The sequence below is a fragment of the Pteropus vampyrus genome, unplaced genomic scaffold (genome assembly GCF_000151845.1).
Source record: "Pteropus vampyrus isolate Shadow unplaced genomic scaffold, Pvam_2.0 Scaffold126, whole genome shotgun sequence".
NCBI lineage: Eukaryota > Metazoa > Chordata > Mammalia > Chiroptera > Pteropodidae > Pteropus > Pteropus vampyrus.
Window position 1 is genome coordinate 902,425 of NW_011888907.1, and position 20,932 is coordinate 923,356.

At 41.9% G+C, this 20,932-nt stretch overlaps 1 protein-coding gene across 1 annotated transcript in view; it reads right to left on the reverse strand.

Moving 5' to 3' along the window:
• Window positions 1-5,559: 5,559 nt before the first annotated feature.
• The window catches only part of XPO7 (exportin 7), a 34,425-nt gene continuing 19,052 nt past the window's right edge, over window positions 5,560-20,932 (reverse strand). Inside the window, exons 15-27 of the mRNA XM_011366689.2 lie at window positions 20,253-20,333; window positions 19,248-19,311; window positions 18,729-18,837; window positions 17,717-17,823; window positions 15,652-15,740; window positions 14,829-14,936; window positions 12,536-12,618; window positions 12,121-12,335; window positions 11,768-11,906; window positions 9,899-10,059; window positions 8,860-8,958; window positions 8,152-8,279; window positions 5,560-7,156 (exon numbers count right to left, since the gene is read on the reverse strand). Of these exons, the coding sequence (XP_011364991.1) occupies window positions 7,063-7,156; window positions 8,152-8,279; window positions 8,860-8,958; window positions 9,899-10,059; window positions 11,768-11,906; window positions 12,121-12,335; window positions 12,536-12,618; window positions 14,829-14,936; window positions 15,652-15,740; window positions 17,717-17,823; window positions 18,729-18,837; window positions 19,248-19,311; window positions 20,253-20,333 (1,477 nt within the window). The 3' untranslated portion in view covers window positions 5,560-7,062. The remainder of the gene's footprint in view (window positions 7,157-8,151; window positions 8,280-8,859; window positions 8,959-9,898; window positions 10,060-11,767; window positions 11,907-12,120; window positions 12,336-12,535; window positions 12,619-14,828; window positions 14,937-15,651; window positions 15,741-17,716; window positions 17,824-18,728; window positions 18,838-19,247; window positions 19,312-20,252; window positions 20,334-20,932) is intronic.

Below are 20,932 nucleotides of genomic sequence, written 5' to 3' on the forward strand. Positions count from 1 at the left end.
TTGTCAATTTTTACAAATAAGCTTTTTGGAACTTTTATTGGGATTTTGTTGAATACATGGTTCAATTTGGGGAGAACTGACATCACAATTTTGAGTCATTCGATCCAAGAACATGCTATAATCTATTTATTTAGATCTTCTTTATTTTCCCCAGCAATGTTTTACAGATTTTAGTGTACATATCTTGTTAAATTTATTCCTATGTATTTCATGTTTGGATGCTATAGCAAATAGTACGTTTTAAAATTTCATCTTCTAATAGTTTATTTTTATTATCTAGAAATAGTTTTTGTATATTGTTCTATTCTCCGATTTTTCTAACTTCAATTAGTTCCAGTAGCTTTTTAGTTTTTATTTATTTTAGTATCCCAAATCATGATCTCTGGGAATAAAGGCAGTTTTATTTCTTCCTTTTCAATCTGTGTCTTTTCTTTCTTTTTTGTGCCTATTTGCTCTGGTAAGGACCTCGGGCACAATGTTGAACAGAAGTAAGTAAGAGAGGGCATCGTTTCTTTGTTCTTGATCTAAGGGGAAACATTCAGTCTTTCACCGTCCTGTATGTTTTTGATAGCCTTTTGTAGATGTGTTTTAATAGGTTAAGAATATTTCTTTGTATTCCTAGTTTGCTGAGAATTTTTATCATAAATGAGTATTGAATTTTGTCATGTGCTATATCTTGAGAGGACCAGCTTTTTCTCTTTTATGTGTTGAATTGCATTTGTTGATTTTTCAAATGTTAAACCAAACTTGCATTCCTAGGATCAATCTCACTTAGTCATGATAGTCTCATTTGCCTGTATTTCGTTAAGGATTTTTGCATTTATGTTCACGAGGGATATTAGGATAGTTCTTTTTTTTCTTTTAATATCTTTGTCTATCAGTGTTTTGGTATCAGGGAAATGCTTGTTTCATAAGACGACTGGAAAGTGTTCCCTCCTCTTTTCTGATTTTTGCGTGAGATTTCAGGTGCTCTGCCTGCAGGAGCAGGGGTATCTCCTTGGAGCAGAGTGCTCTGCCCTCATCTCCATACTGTCCCGTGATTCCTTTACTCTCCACATGCAATTAATTAGTCACAAAGTCCTGTTGATTCCAACCCTATCCCCCAATATTTCTCAACTCTCCCCCTCCCTACAGGTCCAAATCCTTATTACTCAGTAGCTGGAAGATTAACAAAGATTCGTCACTAGACTGCTTTGCAAAATGGCCTTTGGTGGAAACTTATGGCTTTTAGGTTCAAATCCCAACCTCTTGTACCCCATTCCTCAGCCAGACACGTGAAAAGCACTCTCCCTCTAGGCATGGTTTTTTTTTTTTTTCCCGTCTCCTAGAGAGATACAAGACGTTTCATGCTTCAGTGTTTTTGCACTGCCAGAGTGTTCTCTGCTGCCTACTTTCACATGACTCCGTTCTGCTAGGACTCCGCTTGGGAGCTTCTGCGTCGTTCTCCCGGAGCACACTGAACCGCGCATCGATGATCCTTTCCAGCTTGTTCACTGGGTTCTTCGCAGCCAGGGGCAGTGTCTCTCTAACCACCGCGGAAACTGGCTGTGAGGCCACGGCGAGTGTGAACTCGAACCTCTACCGGGCACACGGCTCTGTGGGGGTCCGACGGCCGCGGGAGCCCAACGCGGGCCCTCCCCAAGAAGGGCGCTCCCATAGCCACCTAGCAGTCAAACCCTCTTCCCAGGTGCAATACCAGCAACCGGTCTGCGCAGGGAGTGAGAACTGCGCCTGCGCATGGCAGCGGAGGCGGGGCGCACGACGCGCGGGGAGGACGCGCCTGGGGTAGGGCCCGTGTACAGATGCCGCGGGGACCGCAGGAAGGCGCGGAACTACTTCCGGGGCGCCACGGCTCGTCGGAAAGTCGTGCTGGCGCAGGGGTGGACTCCTGCCCTCCTTCCTGCGTGGGGTCGAGGGGCCAGGGTCGGAGGCTTCCTCTCTTTTCCTTTCGGTAGAAGGCTATGGCCACGTTGTGAATTTAACCTGCCCAAATCAGGCCGCTGGGGTTCTCTCTGCAGGTGCTTCACCCAAATTAGGTCCAACCACTCTTCACCTTCCAGCAACCATCTTCTGCACACTCTACCCACGTCCCAGATGCACATCCTTTTCATTCATCATTATCTTCTTCGTCAGGTCCCAGCTTGTAAGGAGCACATTTTGGTTGCTGAGACAGGGGGAGAGTGGGGTAAGGACTACCTCAAATAGAGTAGGCAGGAAGACCGAGGGACGGGTCAGTAGGGGGTAGACCAGAGGGAGTGGGGCTCCACCCTGAGTCTTGAAAAGGGTAAGTGGGCAAAAGGCATTGAAGTCTAGACTGAGAAGAGATGGTTTTGCAGATTGAGAAAAGGCACGAGGAAGGATGTGGAGGCAGAGATGGCAGTGGCACCTGTCTAGTTGAATGGAAGGGTTCCGCTGCAAGATTTGTAGCTTGGTTGGTAGTTTATAACTTGATTTGCTTTTTGACGAGAGTCCCAGACAGCAAGCTGTTAAAGGCTGGGGAATTGGTTTTCTGATAAACAAATAATGTCTTGCTATATTCCTAAACAGAGGATGCTTTACCTTTATTGCACAGTATAATCATTCAGTCTTTAAGAGCAGAGGGGACATGGCTTGGGTTTTCTGACTTTGAAATTATACTGCTTTTACATTTGCCTACGCTTTTACTATCAGACTCTGTACAGTGGCCTGAGCTTTACGTAAGGCCAGATTTGTTGTCCAGTTAATCAGTTCTTATTCTGAGTTTGGGTGTCCTCCAGACCTTGAATCCAGACGTTTTGTTGTCCATTAGCTAGCAGGGATTGATTCCCCACTTGTCACTATTTCTCTGCAACCTAAAAATGGATGGTTTGGGCCATATAGGTGATATGCTTGTCTACTACGTTTGTTTTCATGGTTATAAAGCAGAATTTAAAATATAATTGTATATGGTGCTTGTTAAGTACTGTTCATTCTGTTTTGGAGTAAGATTATACTGGTGAAGGATCTTAACACAATAGCAATGAATCTGCCTTGCAAATGTTTTTTTTGCTTTTGTTTTGCATTTTTTTGTTACTTATAGTCAAAAAACATTTGGCCTAGAGTGGATGCCAGGTATTTGATGAATGAACAGACAGCAGCAGTCAGCCGGTCCTGAAAACCATAAGGGTTTTCTGAGGAAGGGGGAGAATACTGCAAGCTTGATTCTGTCCTCCATTCTGATCATCTAATGTCCCACTGTCTGGCAGCTGATTTCTTTAGTTGACCCACTGCTCTGAAATACAGCAAAGTGGCTGACCAGTGAATTCCAGGGTATCTAAGCAGCCTAACCTAGATGTAACAAGCTCAAAAATAAGCTACAGGGGCAAGAATCCCCGTAGACATTATTTAGCACCTAACTGGCAGTTGTATTATGGTTGGTGAATACATTTTTATCCTTTTAAATAGTGATAAAAATTTACATTTTCAAGACCTTGTTATCAGATGTATGATTTTTGCTTGTCTGCTTATCTTTGCTTTCCTTTTTTGCTTTGCCATTTGGGCACTATTAGATGGCAACATAGGTTTAAAGATCTAGCCAAAAATCTTGGGTGGGGGGAGGATTGGCTGGTGGCAAATAGGATAGAGAGGTGTTTTGGCATTCTTGATTCAGTTTATATTCCCAGTAACCACAAATTATTTTGCAAGGTGGTCTGTTTCTGCACTTGGTTGACATTTCATACAGTTAGAACATTTTTCCACTTGGGGAGGAAAAACAAACCCAAATTCTTAAGAATAAGCTCATGTTTGCAGAATATAAAACTATTATTTTTTAGGACGTTGTCACTCATCATATCTGACCATGAACTAACTGTCCTCTTCCTTTGTCTGATTTACTTTAGTGGAAGCAGATAACCCTTATTTCAGGGGTTCCGAACTTCTGTTAGGAGCCGGGTCACACAGCAGGTGAGCAGTGGGTGAGTGAGCGAAGCTTCATCTGTATTTGCAGCCGGTCCCCAGCGCTAGCATCACCGCCTCAGCTCCACCTCAGATCATCAGGCATTAGATTCTCATAGGTGCACCAGTCCCTGGTGCCAAAAAGGTTGGGGACCACTGCCTTATTTGGGTAGAGCCAACGAAACAAATACATACATACTATAATAATCTGCAGTAAAGATGTTAGGTGTTTTGTCATTAAAAGGTACAATTTGTGTCAGCACTGTCTGAAGGACTTGACGAGGTGACCACGGTGCCCAGGACAGCCTAGAAACTAATAAATTCCTGTTTTAATAGAATAAAACCACATTAATTTCTTGGATAAACTAGCTTAAAGATAACTGGCTTTCACATTAGGTTGAATCATGTGAACCCAATCTCTGACCAGAAAAAAAGGCTACTTTTTGAAGTACCCCCATTTGTCAAGGAAGAAATGGCTTCACTGTTTAAAAAACTTGTTGTGGGAGATTTTAACAAGGCACTTTGTCAAGACTGGGCTGCGCTTAGGAGACCACCACCTCGGGGGGTGGAGGGGGTTCTTGCTTCTGAAAGTTTTTGTGGAAAGGAAGGGCAGGCTCTGGTTTGCTGGTCAGTCAGCATGTCAGGATAGTTGGGGAAGTAGGGTGGTCTTCACGTACCTCTGAGGAGTGTGATGGGTAACGTGGCTGGAGTGTTTTGTTTATTAATGAAGCCTGACCATTTTATGTTTGTTAGGCTTAGAGAAAGACTTGGCTAAGGTGAATCACTCCCATGTGCCCTCCAGCCATTAGGATACAATTTTTTCCCTTTGAAAGAATTTAGGACCCAGAAGGTACCCAGAAGACAGAGAGCAAAGGTACCAGTACATCTAGACAAGGTGGACAAAATCTGCCCTCTAGAGCCCGTTATTCATTGTATCACGGTACAATTCCTATCTGTATCCTAATACTTTTCAGTGTTTCCGGCAAATATGGTCCCGCATACCTAGGTACTATGTAGTATGGGGATGAGAAGTAGTCCGTTATCTGTAGCGTTCTTCATTTGATAATTATGGCCCATGAGGTCTGCAAAGTATTTAGGAGCTAGCATTTTACCCTTGAATGTGTCAGGGTCTAATCCACCTTAGAGGAGCAGATGTCAGAACATGAACAAAACTGGGCTTTGTGCCATTAATACTTCTCTGCTGGCTGCTGTGTTATCACCTGGAAGCTAGTAAAGAGGTAGAGTGGCTTCACTTTTGTAGCTGTGGACAGCAGCATATATGTGTAAATATACACACAGTTTCCTTACATACACACACAACCCCTCACATCAGTATCGGTGCACCAGACTCTGTAAACATTTTTCAGTGCTTTTTGTTTTTAAAACTTGAGTCAATATAAAGTTTGTTCCGAATATTATGAAAAATGTACATGAAGTCTTTACTGCAGATTATTAAAGACTGCGTATTAACTAATCAATCATACATTTAAAAGAAACTGAGTCAGACTGAGTCCAATGAGAAACAAGATAATTTTTCAAGGTCCCTGTCATCCACTGGCTTTTAAGAATGCATGTTTCAAATATCTTCATGTGTTTTGAATGAGACATGTCCTTCCAGACACACTAGACTTGATTGCTGAAACCGGGTCAGTAGAAACCATTGAAGTTTATTGGCGGTCACAATGCTTACACTGTATGCAGCAAACACCCTTACAAGTCTATCCGCAACCTGATCACGCAAGAAAGGATTCACCACACAGTCGCCAGAGGAGAAGGAAGAAAAAATTAACAGGCTTGTTTCTGGGGGTAGAGGAGAGAAATAAAAATAAAACCTAATTGATGAGTGTCCCATGGGCAAGAGCTGAACTAGAGATGCGTACAACTAGCAGCAACGATTGTGGAAAAAGTACAAGGCAAATAGCTTTCTCCATTAATTTTCCTCTGTAGGTTATTTTTTTTAAATATTCAAAACATTTATTATGGTTTTCATTTTATAAAAATGTATATTTTTAAGGGGGTGGGAGAATGTTAAATACTTCATGCTAGGCAGACCTTGTTATTAAGAACCCCTCCGCTGTAGTAACTTCCTCCAGTTCATACATTCATGAGTGCAGGGTACATATATAAATATCCACACGCACGCATCCACACGCACTGCCTCAAGGGCTGGGGAAGACTAAAAGTTATTGGCCACACGCAGCTGGGCCTCTGCTGGACTCATCCAAATCACTCCACAGGAGAGCAACTGGCTCAATCCCTTCTCTCGTCTCTACCGTTACAGAGACCAAGAACCCTAAGTCATAGAGTTATATCCGACTTTTAAAAGCAAGAGGCATCTGTCTGAGGATGAGGGTGAGCAAAGTGGGAAAAAGGATGAAGCTAAGAACACCAAACAAACACTTTTAGCTGGAGTTGTCTGTCACCGTAAGAGGCCGAGGGACCCTGGGCAGCATCTATGGTTGAAGGGGAGGGATGGTGCTCCGCATGGCTTAGAGTTCCTAATAACAAGGGTAATACAGTAACAGGAAGTGATAATTTTGGGGGCAAGGAAAGGGCAATAAGAAAAAATATACATTTGGAATTTTTACTTTTTTTTTTTGCCTCTCTACACTGTGTCACTAAATATATCTCTGCACGTTCACACATCCTCGTCCAGTAAAGCTTCAGGCCACCAGAATACACATTTTTTCCTCACTTGCATACACAACCCCTTACATCAGCATTGGTGCACTAGACTCTGTAAAAATTTTTCAGTCACACTTTGTTTTTAAACTTGAGTCAATATAAACCTTGTTCAAAATGTTATGAAAAAATGTACATGTTTATACAAGGCAGGTTGTGGCAGGACACTGGGGGTTCTCCCCCTTTGGGTGGCCCCAGGAGAGGGGGCTGGAGTCTCACATATTTGTGTCTCTATCTCCTCCCACCACCCTTCCCACCCCATCCCCCAAGAACCAGCAGCGCCCTGCCCCCTAGTGAGTGCACTCACACCCCTATTCCCTGGGGAAACAGCTAGTTGACCTTTGCCATTTTCTCCACACCCCTGGAGAAGGGCGCCAGGATCAGCCAGGCCCTCTCCCTTGTAATTGTTCGCCCCTCTGGGCCAGACCGAAGGGACGCTGCTCTGTACAGGTAGATTCCAAGGAGGTGTCAGCTCATCATGTCATTGCTATTCACGCCGTAAGTGGAGTTCTTCATCGAGTCGTTGACTTCTCGACGGAATGCTGACAGGTTCTGGGTGAACCTAAGAGAGGATGCATGTAGGTTGGGGGAGTTTGGCAGAAGGGAAAGGTCTTTGCCTAAAACGTTTCTAGCAGATAAGTGGCCACTGAGAGACGGAATGTATGAATTGATGGGTTCTGGTTATAAGGTCAGTAAATGTCAGTCTTTAAGGGACAGTTTGGCTAGTTTTGTGCCCCTTTCTACTTGACAACTCTGTGGTGGGCCTTGAGATCTGGTCACATCTGGAGGTCTAAGGGCCACCTTGGGTTCACGGCAGCACAGAAGGAATCTCATGGACAGAGGCAGGAAGTAATTCGCACAAAGAAAGAGGATGAAGCTATCTCATTTCTTGATGCCAGGAGATTGGTACTACAGAGCTGTGCCCTCCAGTGTGGTAGCTCCTAGCCGTATGTGGCATCGAGCACTTGAACTGTGCCCAGTGCAATCAAGGAACTAAATCAAACTAGATGAAATTTAAAATGCAGTTCCCCAATTGCACCTTAATTAATTACAAATCGCCAAATTGTAAATTAATTAAAATTAATAAATTAATTTAGAAAATGTGACATTCAGTTCAGTTATCGAAGACTTCTAAGTATGTTTGGAACAACTTCGGTATGGGAGTCTACTTTGTCAGCTGTAAATTTTATGAAATTTAAATAGAAGTCAAGTATTTCTGATGAAAATTTAGCATCTGAATTGACAAGTATAAAATACGTAGGATGTTGAAGGCTTAACCATAATAACAAGAATGTTAATTCTTAATTTTAATTATTAACTATACATGGGCATGATATTTTGGATCTAATATGTTAAATAAAACATATTAAAATGAATTTTGTCTGTTTCTTTTTACTTTTCTTAGTGTGGCTACTCAAAAATTGAAAATTACTTCTGTGACTTACTTTTCTATTGGACAGCACTGCTTAAATGGCCTCTAAAAGACAAGGAATCTCCTGTTTCAATGATTTGAAAAATAACTGCATAGGATTTCTTCGCAGGGCCATCTATACTCACCTGTCTCTGTTTTTTGTGAGAAGATTTCGCTCTATGCCTTCCATCAGGTTTTCAAAACACAGATGCATAGCCTGCTGCTTCTCTGGTGGCTGGCTGTTCACGATACTGTTCCTTAGGTCAGAAAAATACTGTGGGGCCGGGAGTGAGACAGGGTAAGGAGAGAAGATGGGAAAGGCAGATTAACCCTCCAGATTAGCCTTCGGTCATCTGTAGGGTTAAAGGAGCATTCTTCTCCAAGAAAAAAATGGACTACTACTAAAATTGGATGGCCTTTTTTTTTTTTTTTTTTAATTCAAGCAAGCATTTGTAGGATAATGTATCTTTATTTTACTTAAATGTCAAGAATTTAAATTCTGTAAACACTATCATGACCACCTGATCCAGATTCTTTCCTAGGAATCTCTAGACTGATGTGTTTTTTATGGCAGCGCTGGACTCAGACCTAGGTCGCAGGCGCTCTGATCTCCAGGTATGTTCTCCCCTTGTGACACTTCCTCATCCTTTTCCTCTGAACTGCCACGCATGCTGACGTCTAACAGCTAAGTGATTATGTGTTAAAGTGTGAATAAGATTTGCTTAGAAAAATGGTACATGTTCCCTCTCTTTCACCATCGTGGGGTGTTTCTAGAAGTGCTTCTCATAGTGCCCTGAAAAATGCACACCTGCCCCTGCTTCTGGCTCTGGCCACCAGGGAGCTGGCTCTCTCACCTTTTCATTAAGTAGTATCAAGCCCAATAGCGGTCGGGACATAGACCACTGGTTCCTGCAGTCTTCGAAGATGATGATGTTCAGCACCGTTGACAGCATCTGGAAATGGAGAATCTGAGGCAGTGACCTAGTGTGTGGCTACCCAAGATAGAATTCCAGATTCTCAATAGAGGAGTTTACTGGGGTGAAGGGCCTTTTCTGTCTAGGGTAAACCTGACAAATATTTTATGCAGCTTCATTTTAATTTTCTATTACAAGGTAAGTTTTTTTCTAAGACGTTTCCTTTCCTATTCTTTAAATTGGTTTGACAATTCATACTTCCCCAGTTCACCCAGATTTGTGAGGAATGGGATGGGTCAAGCAAATGATTACGGTACAAAATCACCTTGCACTATAGCTCCTTGCGCTTTTCTCAGAGGACCCAGCTTTATAACATTTTGAGAATGTGACGGGGATGTAAATTATTTCACTGCTTCCTTAGAGAACAATGTAGGCAAAGATGAGATTAGTTGAAATCTAAGTAATTCCATTGATTCCATTTCCTTATCTATTTTTATCTAGTATATTTCTGTACAGCTTATGTTTGAAAAGGTACTGCATGCAAATGAAATGATGGCAAGCATGCGGTTTGATCTCTGTGTGGTTATTTCCTTTTGTCCTGCATTTTTGTTCCTATTTTGCAAGTGGGAATACAAGCTTCACGGCTGAATACTGCCAACTCACGCTCCATTTACAGCTGTGAGGGAGGAAAGTCACTGTCATGGAAGGAGGATAGCGCTCATGGGATAGGCCCAAAGCACAGGGGTTGGTGTGACACTCACAAGCATTCAGAATCTGATTTTTTCAGATTTCCTACATCTAATGATTACTCAGCACACTCAAAATCTATTGCAATTTTAAGGTACAAATTTCACACAGGCAGCATTAATATGGTGAGGTACTAGTCAGAATTATTATTTGTTTGGCTTCCTCTCTTTCCTGGAGTGGTTCCTCTGCTGTGGGACAGCCCGCACTGCTTCCCAACCCTCACACTCCTTACCTGCTGGATCATCTCTGGATGCTGCTGCATGATATGCAGAAAGCGGTCACTCTCCTGGTTCAGGGGTGTCGTCCTCTTCTTGGTGCTACGTGACAGCTGCTTGAAGAGGTATGTCACGATGTGGTCCAGGCAGGAGCAGCAGCCTGTACAAACCATGGTGTCTGGAAGCAAGAGGGCAAGGGTGGAACAAAGCAGGGATACTGAGCTGCTGATGGTGACCCGAGCAAACACGGACTGCCCTCGGCTAAGATCCCACAGCCAGTCGGACTGGGAACTGTGGCCCGTTGAGCCACTGCTCAGGATCCTTCCTGTTAACCTCTCACCTTCATCATAAGTCAAAGTCTAAGTTTGAAAGTGAGTGTGTGGTGATAATATAAATAGATATTATTGAAATTATTGACTCATAGTGCTGTGGATGTATGTCTGCTTCATAAAAAAATAATAGTTCACATATAGCAAGTACTTTTGTGCCAGATATTGTGCTAAGGACAATATAGATATTATATCTAATTTATCCTCTTGAAAACTCCAGGAGACAGTGTTCCATTTTACAAATGAGTAAAACAAATTTTGGACAAGTTATCTGACTTGCCTCAAGATCACACTGCTAGTAATCGGAAGGGCTATGATTAAAATTCAAGAAGTCTAAGGTGGGAGATGTTATTAAACCCAGCTTAGTATAGCCTGTCAACATCTACAGTTTGTTAGAGTGGGTTACTGTATTCTTTCTCTCTGAAACATCTTGGAGTATGGCAGTAGGGCTGCAGACTCAATGCATTTCATAAAGGTGACATTACAACACAGCCTGTGGACAGAGCTCTCACCAAGGGAGGCTCTGGCCAGAAGACTAATGGATGAACCAACCCTTAAGAGAGTAAACCATTCTGTCACTATTTGTGCAGAAGTCATCCAATTTCAAGCTATAAAAGAGCCTTCCAAAGCAGGGTCTGCTACCCCGGCTGGGCTGCCCCTGACATGGCTGTGCATCCAGCTGGAGGTAAACGCAGATGTGTGGGGAACTCGCCACAGCAGACAACCCATGTCGTTCTATGCGTTTGCAATGTATCGTGAATACTTTGCAGTTTACTTCATCTTCCTATTTTATGTTTTGCTTAGCCTAATGTATAGATGTATTTTATTCTCTGAACACATACACACCTACTAAGATTCTGGAAGGCAGCCTGGGGACAAAATGGTTGACAGGAACCAGCTGGGGAAGGATGAAAAAACTTATGGAGCTAGAGACCTCTTCCACAGCTTCTACTACCTTAGGATAGAACCCAAGCAAGCAGGTATGGCTGAAGGGCACCCCTGTGATCTCCAGGTCTGCTCGCCTCTCTGTCCAGCTTCATTCCTCTTCTGCGCGGGTGTGCAGCCATCTGGATTTCCAGCTCTTTCTTGCCTCTAGGTGCTAGAACTTGCTGTTCCTGATGTTAGGGAGCCTCCCCCACTAACCTGGTAAAGCCTGTTCAGCTTTTATGTTTACGTGTTGATATCAGTTCTCGGCCAGCCTTCCTTGACCCTACCTCTCCTCAAAACCAGTTTAGGGGTGCTTCCTAAGAGCCCTTCATACCCCCCAACTGTATTGGGTAGGTAAACAGGTAGTTGTCTATTTACACGTCTTGTTTCATCCACCAGAGAGAAAGCCCCTAATGGACAGGACTGTGCCTTATTAATTGCTGTATACTCAGTGCCTAGCACGTGCCTGGTCCTTAGGAGGGGGTCAGTATTTGCTGGATGAGAATGTACCCATGAATTATACACTCTGTTGGTGGGACCAGCTCCTCAAAGCAGATACTGGGGCAGGATTCTCTCTTTCTGTTTAGTTATGTGGTAAAAACTAACCAACCAACCAACCCAGGTGCTTACCAAGTGCAGTGAGTCCTTCAGATATGGAAGAGAGAATATACATGATGACGTGAGGTTCCAGGCTTGCAATAAAGTTCATGTGGTCCTGGGTCAGGACTTCCAGCAGTGAGTAGTAAGACTGGCTGAGCTTGGGGTAGTCCTGTGGGACAAGAGGGCGAAAGTCAGCTTTGGCACTGTCTACCCAGCACGAAGTGAGCAAGGTCTTAAATAAAATGGCTCAGTCACCAGCAGGTGGGAAAACAAAAGACTCAGTTGGAGCTAGCTTATAGTTCTCCAGAGAAACATTCAATCATGGTCTCAGGCCAAGTAAAGATGACATGATGAGGAGCCCGTCAATGAAGCTTAAGGTTTACCAGGAGGTCACTGTGGGGAATGGAGAGGAGCAGCTTGATGAAGGTCTGGAGAGCGTTGTCCAGGGCATCGTCTCCATAGAGACGGAAGACTCCAAAGTTGACATAACTCCCACTGAGAGCAGCCTTCAGCATAGAGAAGCAGATGGAGATGCCCTTGAGCTTCAGTGCATAGACCTGATCCTTTGGGACCTCTCCTAGTGTCAGGATGCGATTGCCTGAGAAGACATGTGATATATACATTCAATCGCACTATAAGTGGTAGTTTATATACCAATTCAACCCTCCTCCTCCAAAGGTCCTTGGTGCCAGCACCCTGGCAGTGCCGTCCTGGCTTCTGCATGAAGCCCACACTGCGTAGAGTGTAGTGACAGAGCTAGAATTCACTTCAAGGGGCATGTTCTCCTAAGACACTTACCATACATTGTTATCATCTTGCTGGTTTCTCTAAAGAGTAAGATGCCATTGGGGGAAGAGACATCAAACTGGAGCCGCTGGGATCTGAGCAGAAAACACAGAAGGAGAGAAGTCAGAAGTACATTGCTGAGACCGTGGTACTTCAGGCTCTCATCTGGGTACCTTGGGTGATTCTTTTTGCACTAATGCGCAGATTACCTGTCCTAACGTGAAATAACCAGGTTAATCAAAAACATAGAAATAGTGAAACAGCTTTTATCCTGAAGACCCAACATGCTAGATTCAAGTTCTGCTGCTCAAATTGAATATATTTAAAGGAAACAAAAAATGAGGCAGCGGATAAAATTATTCTAAAATTCTCAATTTTATTTGATGAAGACAGAGCTTCTATCACCATCACTTCTTGGTAGTACTAACATGTAGCCTTTAGACATTAATGTACATTAACCTTTACAGCTTCAGTGGCAACTGAGGGAAGGATACCACTTTATCAGAAGAGACGATGTAAAGGGCATGGGCGTGCTACAACACACGTCAGGCAGGGACGGCAGACATTTTAAACGACCTGAGTTTTGAGTTCCTGATTTCCCTAGACCAGAGCAACTCTTCTTTGGTTGGCTGTACCTTTTAATGAGCTTTACTGGCTCTAGTTGTGAGGCCTCACACCCAAGAGTCCTTGATTCTTCTTTCCTTCCCTCTCCATGCTGATTCCATCAAGATCTAGCTCTGCAATATGCCCTGAATCCATCTACTTCCTCTGTGGTCTACTCTTGCCCCCTTACAGTCCTATTTTTCATGTAGTAGCCAAAATGATACTTCAAAAAAAAAAAAATTATTTATTATTTATGCCTACAGCACCTGGTCTTCCTAGGTTGTCTCCCATCCAAGTACTAACCAGGCCCGACCCTGCTTAGCTTCCAAGATCAGAATCGGGATTAGCTTCCAAGATCAGACATGGCCATAGATCATGGACCGTGGCTCCACTGGGATGTGAACCCAGGACTTCTGTGTGTAAAGCAGAAGTGTTAACTGCTACACTATGGAACCACGCCCTAAAACGATACCTTTAAATAATATAAATGAGATCACTTTAACCCCTTGCTTAGAACACTTCAGCAGCTTCCCAGTGTAATAAGAACAAGCGCCCATCCTCCACTATTGCAGTACCATGTCACTGGTCCATCAGGCCTCTGCTCACTCGACTCCGCCTGCCATGGCCTCCCCTCATCACCACGCTCCCAGCAGTGGCATTTTTCTGTCTCAAGTCCCAGCAAGCGCATCCCATATTAGGACTTTTGCAACTGTTTTCTGTTTAGAAAGCTCTTTCCCCTTCTCTCTGCAGGGCCACCACACTCTCTCCTGTCATTCATATCCCAGCTTAAATATCACATTCTCTGAGAGGCCTTCTCTGACCCTCTTCTCCTTCAATTCCCCTCTTCTTACCTTATTTTTTTCATAGCCCTTACTACTTTCTAAAGTGATCGTCCATACTTGTTTTACTGTCGTCCCCCCAGAATGTAACAAACATCTAAGAGGGCAGAGGTTTGTCTGGCACAATAGCTAAGAAACTGCCCGACAAAGAGTAGAGGCTCTCAGACATCTATTTCATAAATGAGTAACTCTTGCCTATAAGCCTCATGGGACACAATAGACTCTTTGAATGTTACCTACTCCCTCACTGAGGTAGTTTTAAAAATTATTCTCTTAGGAGTGCCACGAGAGGCAGATACACAGACCTGAAATTCTAATGAAGTCAAAGTGCTGAACTTTTCTTTTCCTACATCCTAAATTAGTTTTCTTTTTCTCCATCCCTAAATTGTTGGGCAAATCTAAAATTTGGTATTTTGGAAAGTGTTCTCTTTCTTTTTAAGTAAATCTTTACTGATCCTGCTGTAATTTGCCTAACAAATACCCTGCTTAATAAAGGGTATTCTAATGCATACTGTATCCTTTCAATTGTCTCTATGAAATCTGATGGACATGGCATCATTACCAAACGTTGACTTTTATGTGTGTGGACAGGGAAATCAGAATCTTGGTTACCAAATTCACTCCTCTGAGGAATGTATACCTTGAGACCCTTATTTCCTGTAAGCAGCTATGGCTTTGTATGGCTAGGACACTTTTCTTTCAAATAAACAAAAGCAAACTTTTAGAGTTTTTCAAATTTTGATAGCAGTGAACCTTATTATCTATCTTCCGCAATCTACCTAAAACACTAGAAAGCAAATTCTCTCAGGGCTGTCTCAAATAAAAGGGCAATTATGCCCTTTGAAAATCATCCTCCTGCTTACCTATTATGAACTAATTCAGCCATCAGCTTGAGCACGGGTGTGGTACAGGCTGGATCATGGTACCATAGCTCAATTGCACGCTGGAGAATTGGCATGTAGGATGGGTATCTGTAAATGAAAAGCTAAGGACGAATTCTAAATCCACAGAGGTACAGAATTTAAAATAATTTCTCAGCACTGGCCAGGCACAAACTGCCAAATTACAATGTTTTCTAATTTCCTGTCTCTTGCTTGCTGATCGTGGAGTCTTTCTACCAGGTGGTGCTATAGTGTCTGTGTGTCCTTTAACGTGTAATAGATGTCTAATAATACATTGTAATTTACATGACAATGCATTTCATATAGTTATTTATCCTCTTATCACTTCTATGATATGACAGGGAATCAGCTATTTGTTACATAATGACTGGAGAAACAGAAGCACTCAGATTTGAAATGATCTGTTCAGGGTTATAAAGTCAGTAAGGACAGACTTTCTAATTCCTAGTAGAGCTGTCTTTTTTTTTAGTGGATTGAAATGCCTCTATTTTCCAAATGTAGCAAAATTTACGTGCAATAGTTCCACAGGCATTTATGTCTGGGACACAAAGAGAAGCTGGGAAACCACCTCATTCATTTTCTGATCTTAATGACCAGAGTAGACAGCATTATGTCGTCAGACCACCATGGAATGGCAGCTTATAAGATATGCAGTAGGCATTCTGGGTAACCCTTCATCTCCTTTGAAGCTTCACTTCTCCCTGCCGCCCAACCCCTCCTTCCTGATGACTCCATCACCTATTCACACTTCAGTTAAGGCTTGCTGTGACCCGTGTTAGGATACATCCATTCAAAGAGCATCATGAAGCTGGTCTTGGCATTGAAGGCGAAAGCTATTCCTCTCAGGTCTCTTACTAGGCCAACTAGAGTTCGCTGTAGTAGAAGGCAAAAGTATGTTAAAATAGAAGAAAAAGCAAACCTATAACCACCCGATGGGGACTTCACATATCTGTAATAAAATTCTTCCTCCTATCGTTCTACAAATGCTCCTTCCCAAATATTCGGAATCGATCTCTTCCATACTAGAATGAAATCTTTTCATTTGGAAAGTTAGTTTTGGAATGTTGCTATACTAAGAAAAAGGGATGTTTCCTGGCTCATCTCAGCAAAAATAGAGGCTGATAAACTTTTAAGACATTGTGAGAAATCATACGTAAAAAGTGGAAAAGCAAAAAACCTTTTTAAGAGGTAGAAAAAAAGAAAAAAAAGTCCATACAAGAAGAGGTAGAAGAGCCACATATCCTGAAGGTCTAGTAACACATCTAATGACAGGAAGGTGCCAGCAGCACTACAGGACCTCAGATGCAGACCCTGCCAGAGGAAGGCAATGGAGACCACATAGTGCCTGGAATAAGATGGATGTGTTCAATCTCGGAGTTATAAAGTCTACACTATGCTTGTACGGAAAAAGAGACTGAAGCCAAGAGAGGTCAAATAATGCGCCTTCAGTCATGCCGCTGGGTGGCAGGAGGGCCAGGGTTAGTACTAACAGAACTAAGACTCCAAATCCAATGCTGTCTTTCTCAGCAGAACTTTTACTTGTGGGCCCTGAACAGTATAAGACTGCTCTTAAAAGCTAATAATCACTAGGGGGCTCAAGGAGATATCACATTTGGGATCCTGACTCATTTGTCAAAAATGACCACACTTCTGCTAACAGCCTGCTTTAAGTAAATAGTTCTGACTTCCCTGCTGACTTGGAGACAGAAAACTAAGAGGCTTTCTAAAGATGAAAAAGAATTTTAGAATGTCAGATAAAATCTTGCATTTTGGAGGGGCGATATCCCTAACTATTTGGTGGCTCTAAGAATTCAGCCTGTGTCATTATGAACACTGCAAAAATGTCCTATAAATATTAACAGCATAGTGTCTTCTGGTTTTGGGACAGAGAGCTAGAGGTAAGGAGAGCAGGTATGCATGAAGTAAAAAGATGAGGAAAGCAAAAATCTAAAAATGACAATTCTGAGAGCCAGAAATCAATAACTAAAGGTAACTTTAAAATTCCATATATATGGAAATTCATAAGCTCTTCCAAATGACTCATGTGTCAAAGAAGAAATCTAAATGGAAATTAGAAAATATAAAGAACTGAACGATAATAAAAATGTTACATATCAAAACTTATGGATTTTGGAGACCTGTTTCACAACAATGTGAATATACTTAACGCTACTGAACTGAACACTTAAATATGGTTAAGATGGTAAATTTTTTTTTAAATCACAATTTAAAAAACCCAACTTCTGGAATAATATACCTAAAGGGACATTTATAGTTTTAAATGATTACATTAAGAAAGAAGAAGGGCTGAAAAGTTAAGTTAGAACAACAGAATAACCCCAAGGAAAATATACTGAAAATAAAGATTAAGAGCAAAGATTAACAAAATAGAAAATATAGATAAAACAGAGCTAAAATAAAGTAAAAAAAAAAGTTTTTCCTTTTGTAAAGACTAATAAAACTAAGAAATCTCTGGCAAGACATCTAGAAAAAAGAGAGGAGACACTAATAAGGAGTATTAAAAATGAAGAGAGGACATAGAATAAAGATACAACAGAGATTAAAAGAGCAATGCAAAAACTTAAAATAACTTTGTTACTACATTTGGAAACTCGGGCAAAAAAAATTCTAGGGGCTGCTTAAGAACACACTTTATCATAAAAACAGAGTTTACAAATCTATACTAGCTCTTCTATTTCAAAATCCCAAGAGTCTAGGAGATTACAGAAAAAGCTAAATCAGCGGAAAATTTCTGGGTAAGCACTGTTTTCTGTACTGCTAGCTAAGCCAGTCTCTATCAGGAACTGCCCTCAACCAGAAGCTGATCAATCAGCGGGTGAAGGACTCACCTTCGCCTCTTGCTCATTGAAACTATTCGTGCTAAACATCTGGGCTACAGCCTCAAACGCTGCTGTGAGTGGAAGCATGAATTGTTCATACTGATCTTCATCCTCTCCTGTAAAGGAAACAACCAGGGTGTGACCCCAATATACCAAGTTAAAAGTTGTGTGTGCATGGAAAACAAGATGGTTTGAAAGATGAGCAGATCCAAGGGTAACTCAAAGGGCTCTTTATCACCCAAATAGGTATTAGTAATTTCAGAATAAAATGTCTATATAGAAACAATTTTTAAACTAGATAACATCTCCTCTGGAAATGTTCAAATTTTTTCGATACCGAGCTAAAATATTAGCGATTGATATGTGTATAAGGTACTATGTTATGTATTTATTTTTCCTTAGGTGAGAACTACAGTCAGCTGAGAAAGGACTGTATATGCAAACTAGGTGAGACCTGAACTTGAATCAGGTGTGTGTGGAGGCTTTATTCATACTTTTTCATAAAGTCATTTTAGGATTAAATTTAAATAGCTCAAAATTATGATGAAGCCATTCTGCTTCATTTATTAGTTCACTCCAAACTGCTAATATCACAACTAGAGCTACACAGTGGGTGCTACGCCCTCCGGTTCATAGTGCTACCGAACTGGGAAATAAAAAGTTGTGTTGGCTGTCTCAGGTGGGTTGCACCTCTGTAGGGTGGAGGGGTTATCTGGCCAACAAGATGCATTTAGGAAACTCAATTTCCAATTATCTTATTTTACAGATGAGAAATATGAATAGAATTTTAAAACCACGGCACATTAGCTGAAAACTTTAGGCACATATTTAATTCTCTTCCAGTTACAGGGACCACAATAGTGTTACCTATTCTTGGGTGAAATCAGACTGTTATTTTAGATAGTTTTGTTACTGTTGAAACAACAGAAAAGACCTCCCCCACATCTAATTTTCTGTCCTCAAGTAAAAATCTAGAACAGCACCAGGTTACTTCATGAGCCTCTAGGATTTGATGCAGTACCTAAATCCACCATGAGGAGACGCCCAAGTGCTGTGTAGAAGGTCGTCCGACACCGCATGTCTGTCAGGTTGGACTGATTGTTAATACCCAAAAATGAAAAGTGCTCGCTCTATAGAAAAAAAAGAACACAAGTTAAAATGATAAAAATATGGGTTAGAGGCAGAATCAAAGCCAGTAATTTTAGAATTTCTGAGCCCTTTCAAGCGAATGGCTACATCGTCATTCTTAAAGGGTATAAGGGGTATTCAAAAAATTTTTTTTGGATTACTGTTATTGTTATGTATAACTAATTGATCTTAGTATGAATGACAGTACGTGACTTCGCCATAACTCAGACCATCCGGATCCCTTAGGAGCAGCTCTGATGACAGGCAGTGTAATCTGGCAGTATGATGGGAGTCAGGGAACAGTCTTTGGCTGTAGCAGCACCATGGACCTCAACTTAACCTTCTTTGCATGCTGAGAAAGTGTGTGGGTGGCTAGACAGGAGAAGCAGGAAGAGCTGCTAAAACCACTCACCGTGTGATTGTTCAGCATGAACTGTACCGCACTAAGCTTCACTAGTTTCCTTACACTACTGTATGTAAAGGCAAAGGAAGGTGGTCAAGGAAAGCGTGATGCAAACCAGGAATCTTTAACGCAGCATGAAACCTTCTAGGATAAAGTATAGTTTCTTAACTATGAATTCCATACTCAGATAATCTTATTTTTCTTAACCACCTGAGTATTAACACTGCCGAAAAGGAAAAAATGTGTTCTCTTCTAAGCAGTATTTAACTGATCAATGCAAGACTATCCAGACCAAACTCCTATCTGTAAGAAAATAAATAAAAACCCAGCTGTTTCCTCCAAGAATGATGAATATCCTAGAGTAACTTTTCTCAACAGGACTTCTAAGAGAAAACTAAGCCCTAAAGCCCTGCCTAAGGCATCCACTGTGTGTGGAATTAACTTTCTCGCCTATGCATTTAGAATAGTACTAGCTATGTACAGTCTTTGGGAGAACTGAGAAAAGTCACTTAAATAATATTTTTAGGGTTTACTTCTCTTACAAACCACTAGTTGTGAAAAGCTGTCTTACAGCAATTCAAACTTTAGAGCAGATCTAGTCCAAGCCAAGAGGAAGTATAGAGCCACTTTTACTGCAAAGTTTGTAATTAGGGTGCTGTTGCCAACAGGCCGATAGCCAATCAAGATGGATTTTGCCACCACTGAGGATGCTAAAATCTTGGCCATAAAAAGTGTGTACATATCGGACAGATCTAGTGGGTATTTCTGGGTCTTAGAGATAACCAGGGACAAATCTGTAGTAAATTAATAGCTTGTGGGCTGGCTCAATTTTGGGGTTTGGCATTATTCCTGAATTCTGTGTGGGCACTGCCTTTGGCTCTTAGGAGAAAGGAAGATACTTAAGTACATATAAACTAAATTAAAGTGGAAACAGCAGGCGGCCATGATTTCTAAGCTGGTGGGTGGCACATCACAGTCCCTGTCGTGCACAGAAGCTGGCTTAGAAAAGGATATCCAATGGAGAGGTCATTGAGAAGCTGTAGCGTCTTGGAGGTGATTGGCTCGCAGCGGCCCCAGTACTTCAGGTTGGTGATGCTGGAGGACAAAAAAAAAAAAAAGGAAAAGACACTTTTGATTTGCCTGGTTTCCTTGAGGGTTGGGAGAAGAAAATCATCCATCAAGAATCACCACACATCTGCATCACCAATTCACAGACATCACAACCACAAAAAATGGGTATAAAATCTCCGTACTTACATTTGGTTGACTAGAAAAATTAGCCTTCAGATAATCTTCACTACTTGGTTCCAAAGCTACACTGGCCCATACCCAGGCCCTTGGAATTCTGGGGCACTCCAGGGCTGATTTCTGCAGCAAGGGTAAGAGATTTCTGCGGCAGTGATAACATGCAGACGTATGCAATTCTGCACCTGCACCATCCACTGTCAGCTGCAGAATTCTAGTAGCCCTTGCTTCTGGGTTCTTGGCTGGCAGAGTCCTTTAGACCCCCTTTGCTTTTTTTCATATTAAATTATTAACCAGCTCATGGATATGAGTGTTTAGGATTGAGATGGCTGGAAGGAGGCAAAATGTCACTTTGCACACAGCCCTGGGTAATTTGGCTCCTAGTGTGCGCTTTGATAAATTGAACTCCTAAAAAGGGAAAAATGTAAACAAAGGGGCACAACTTAAAA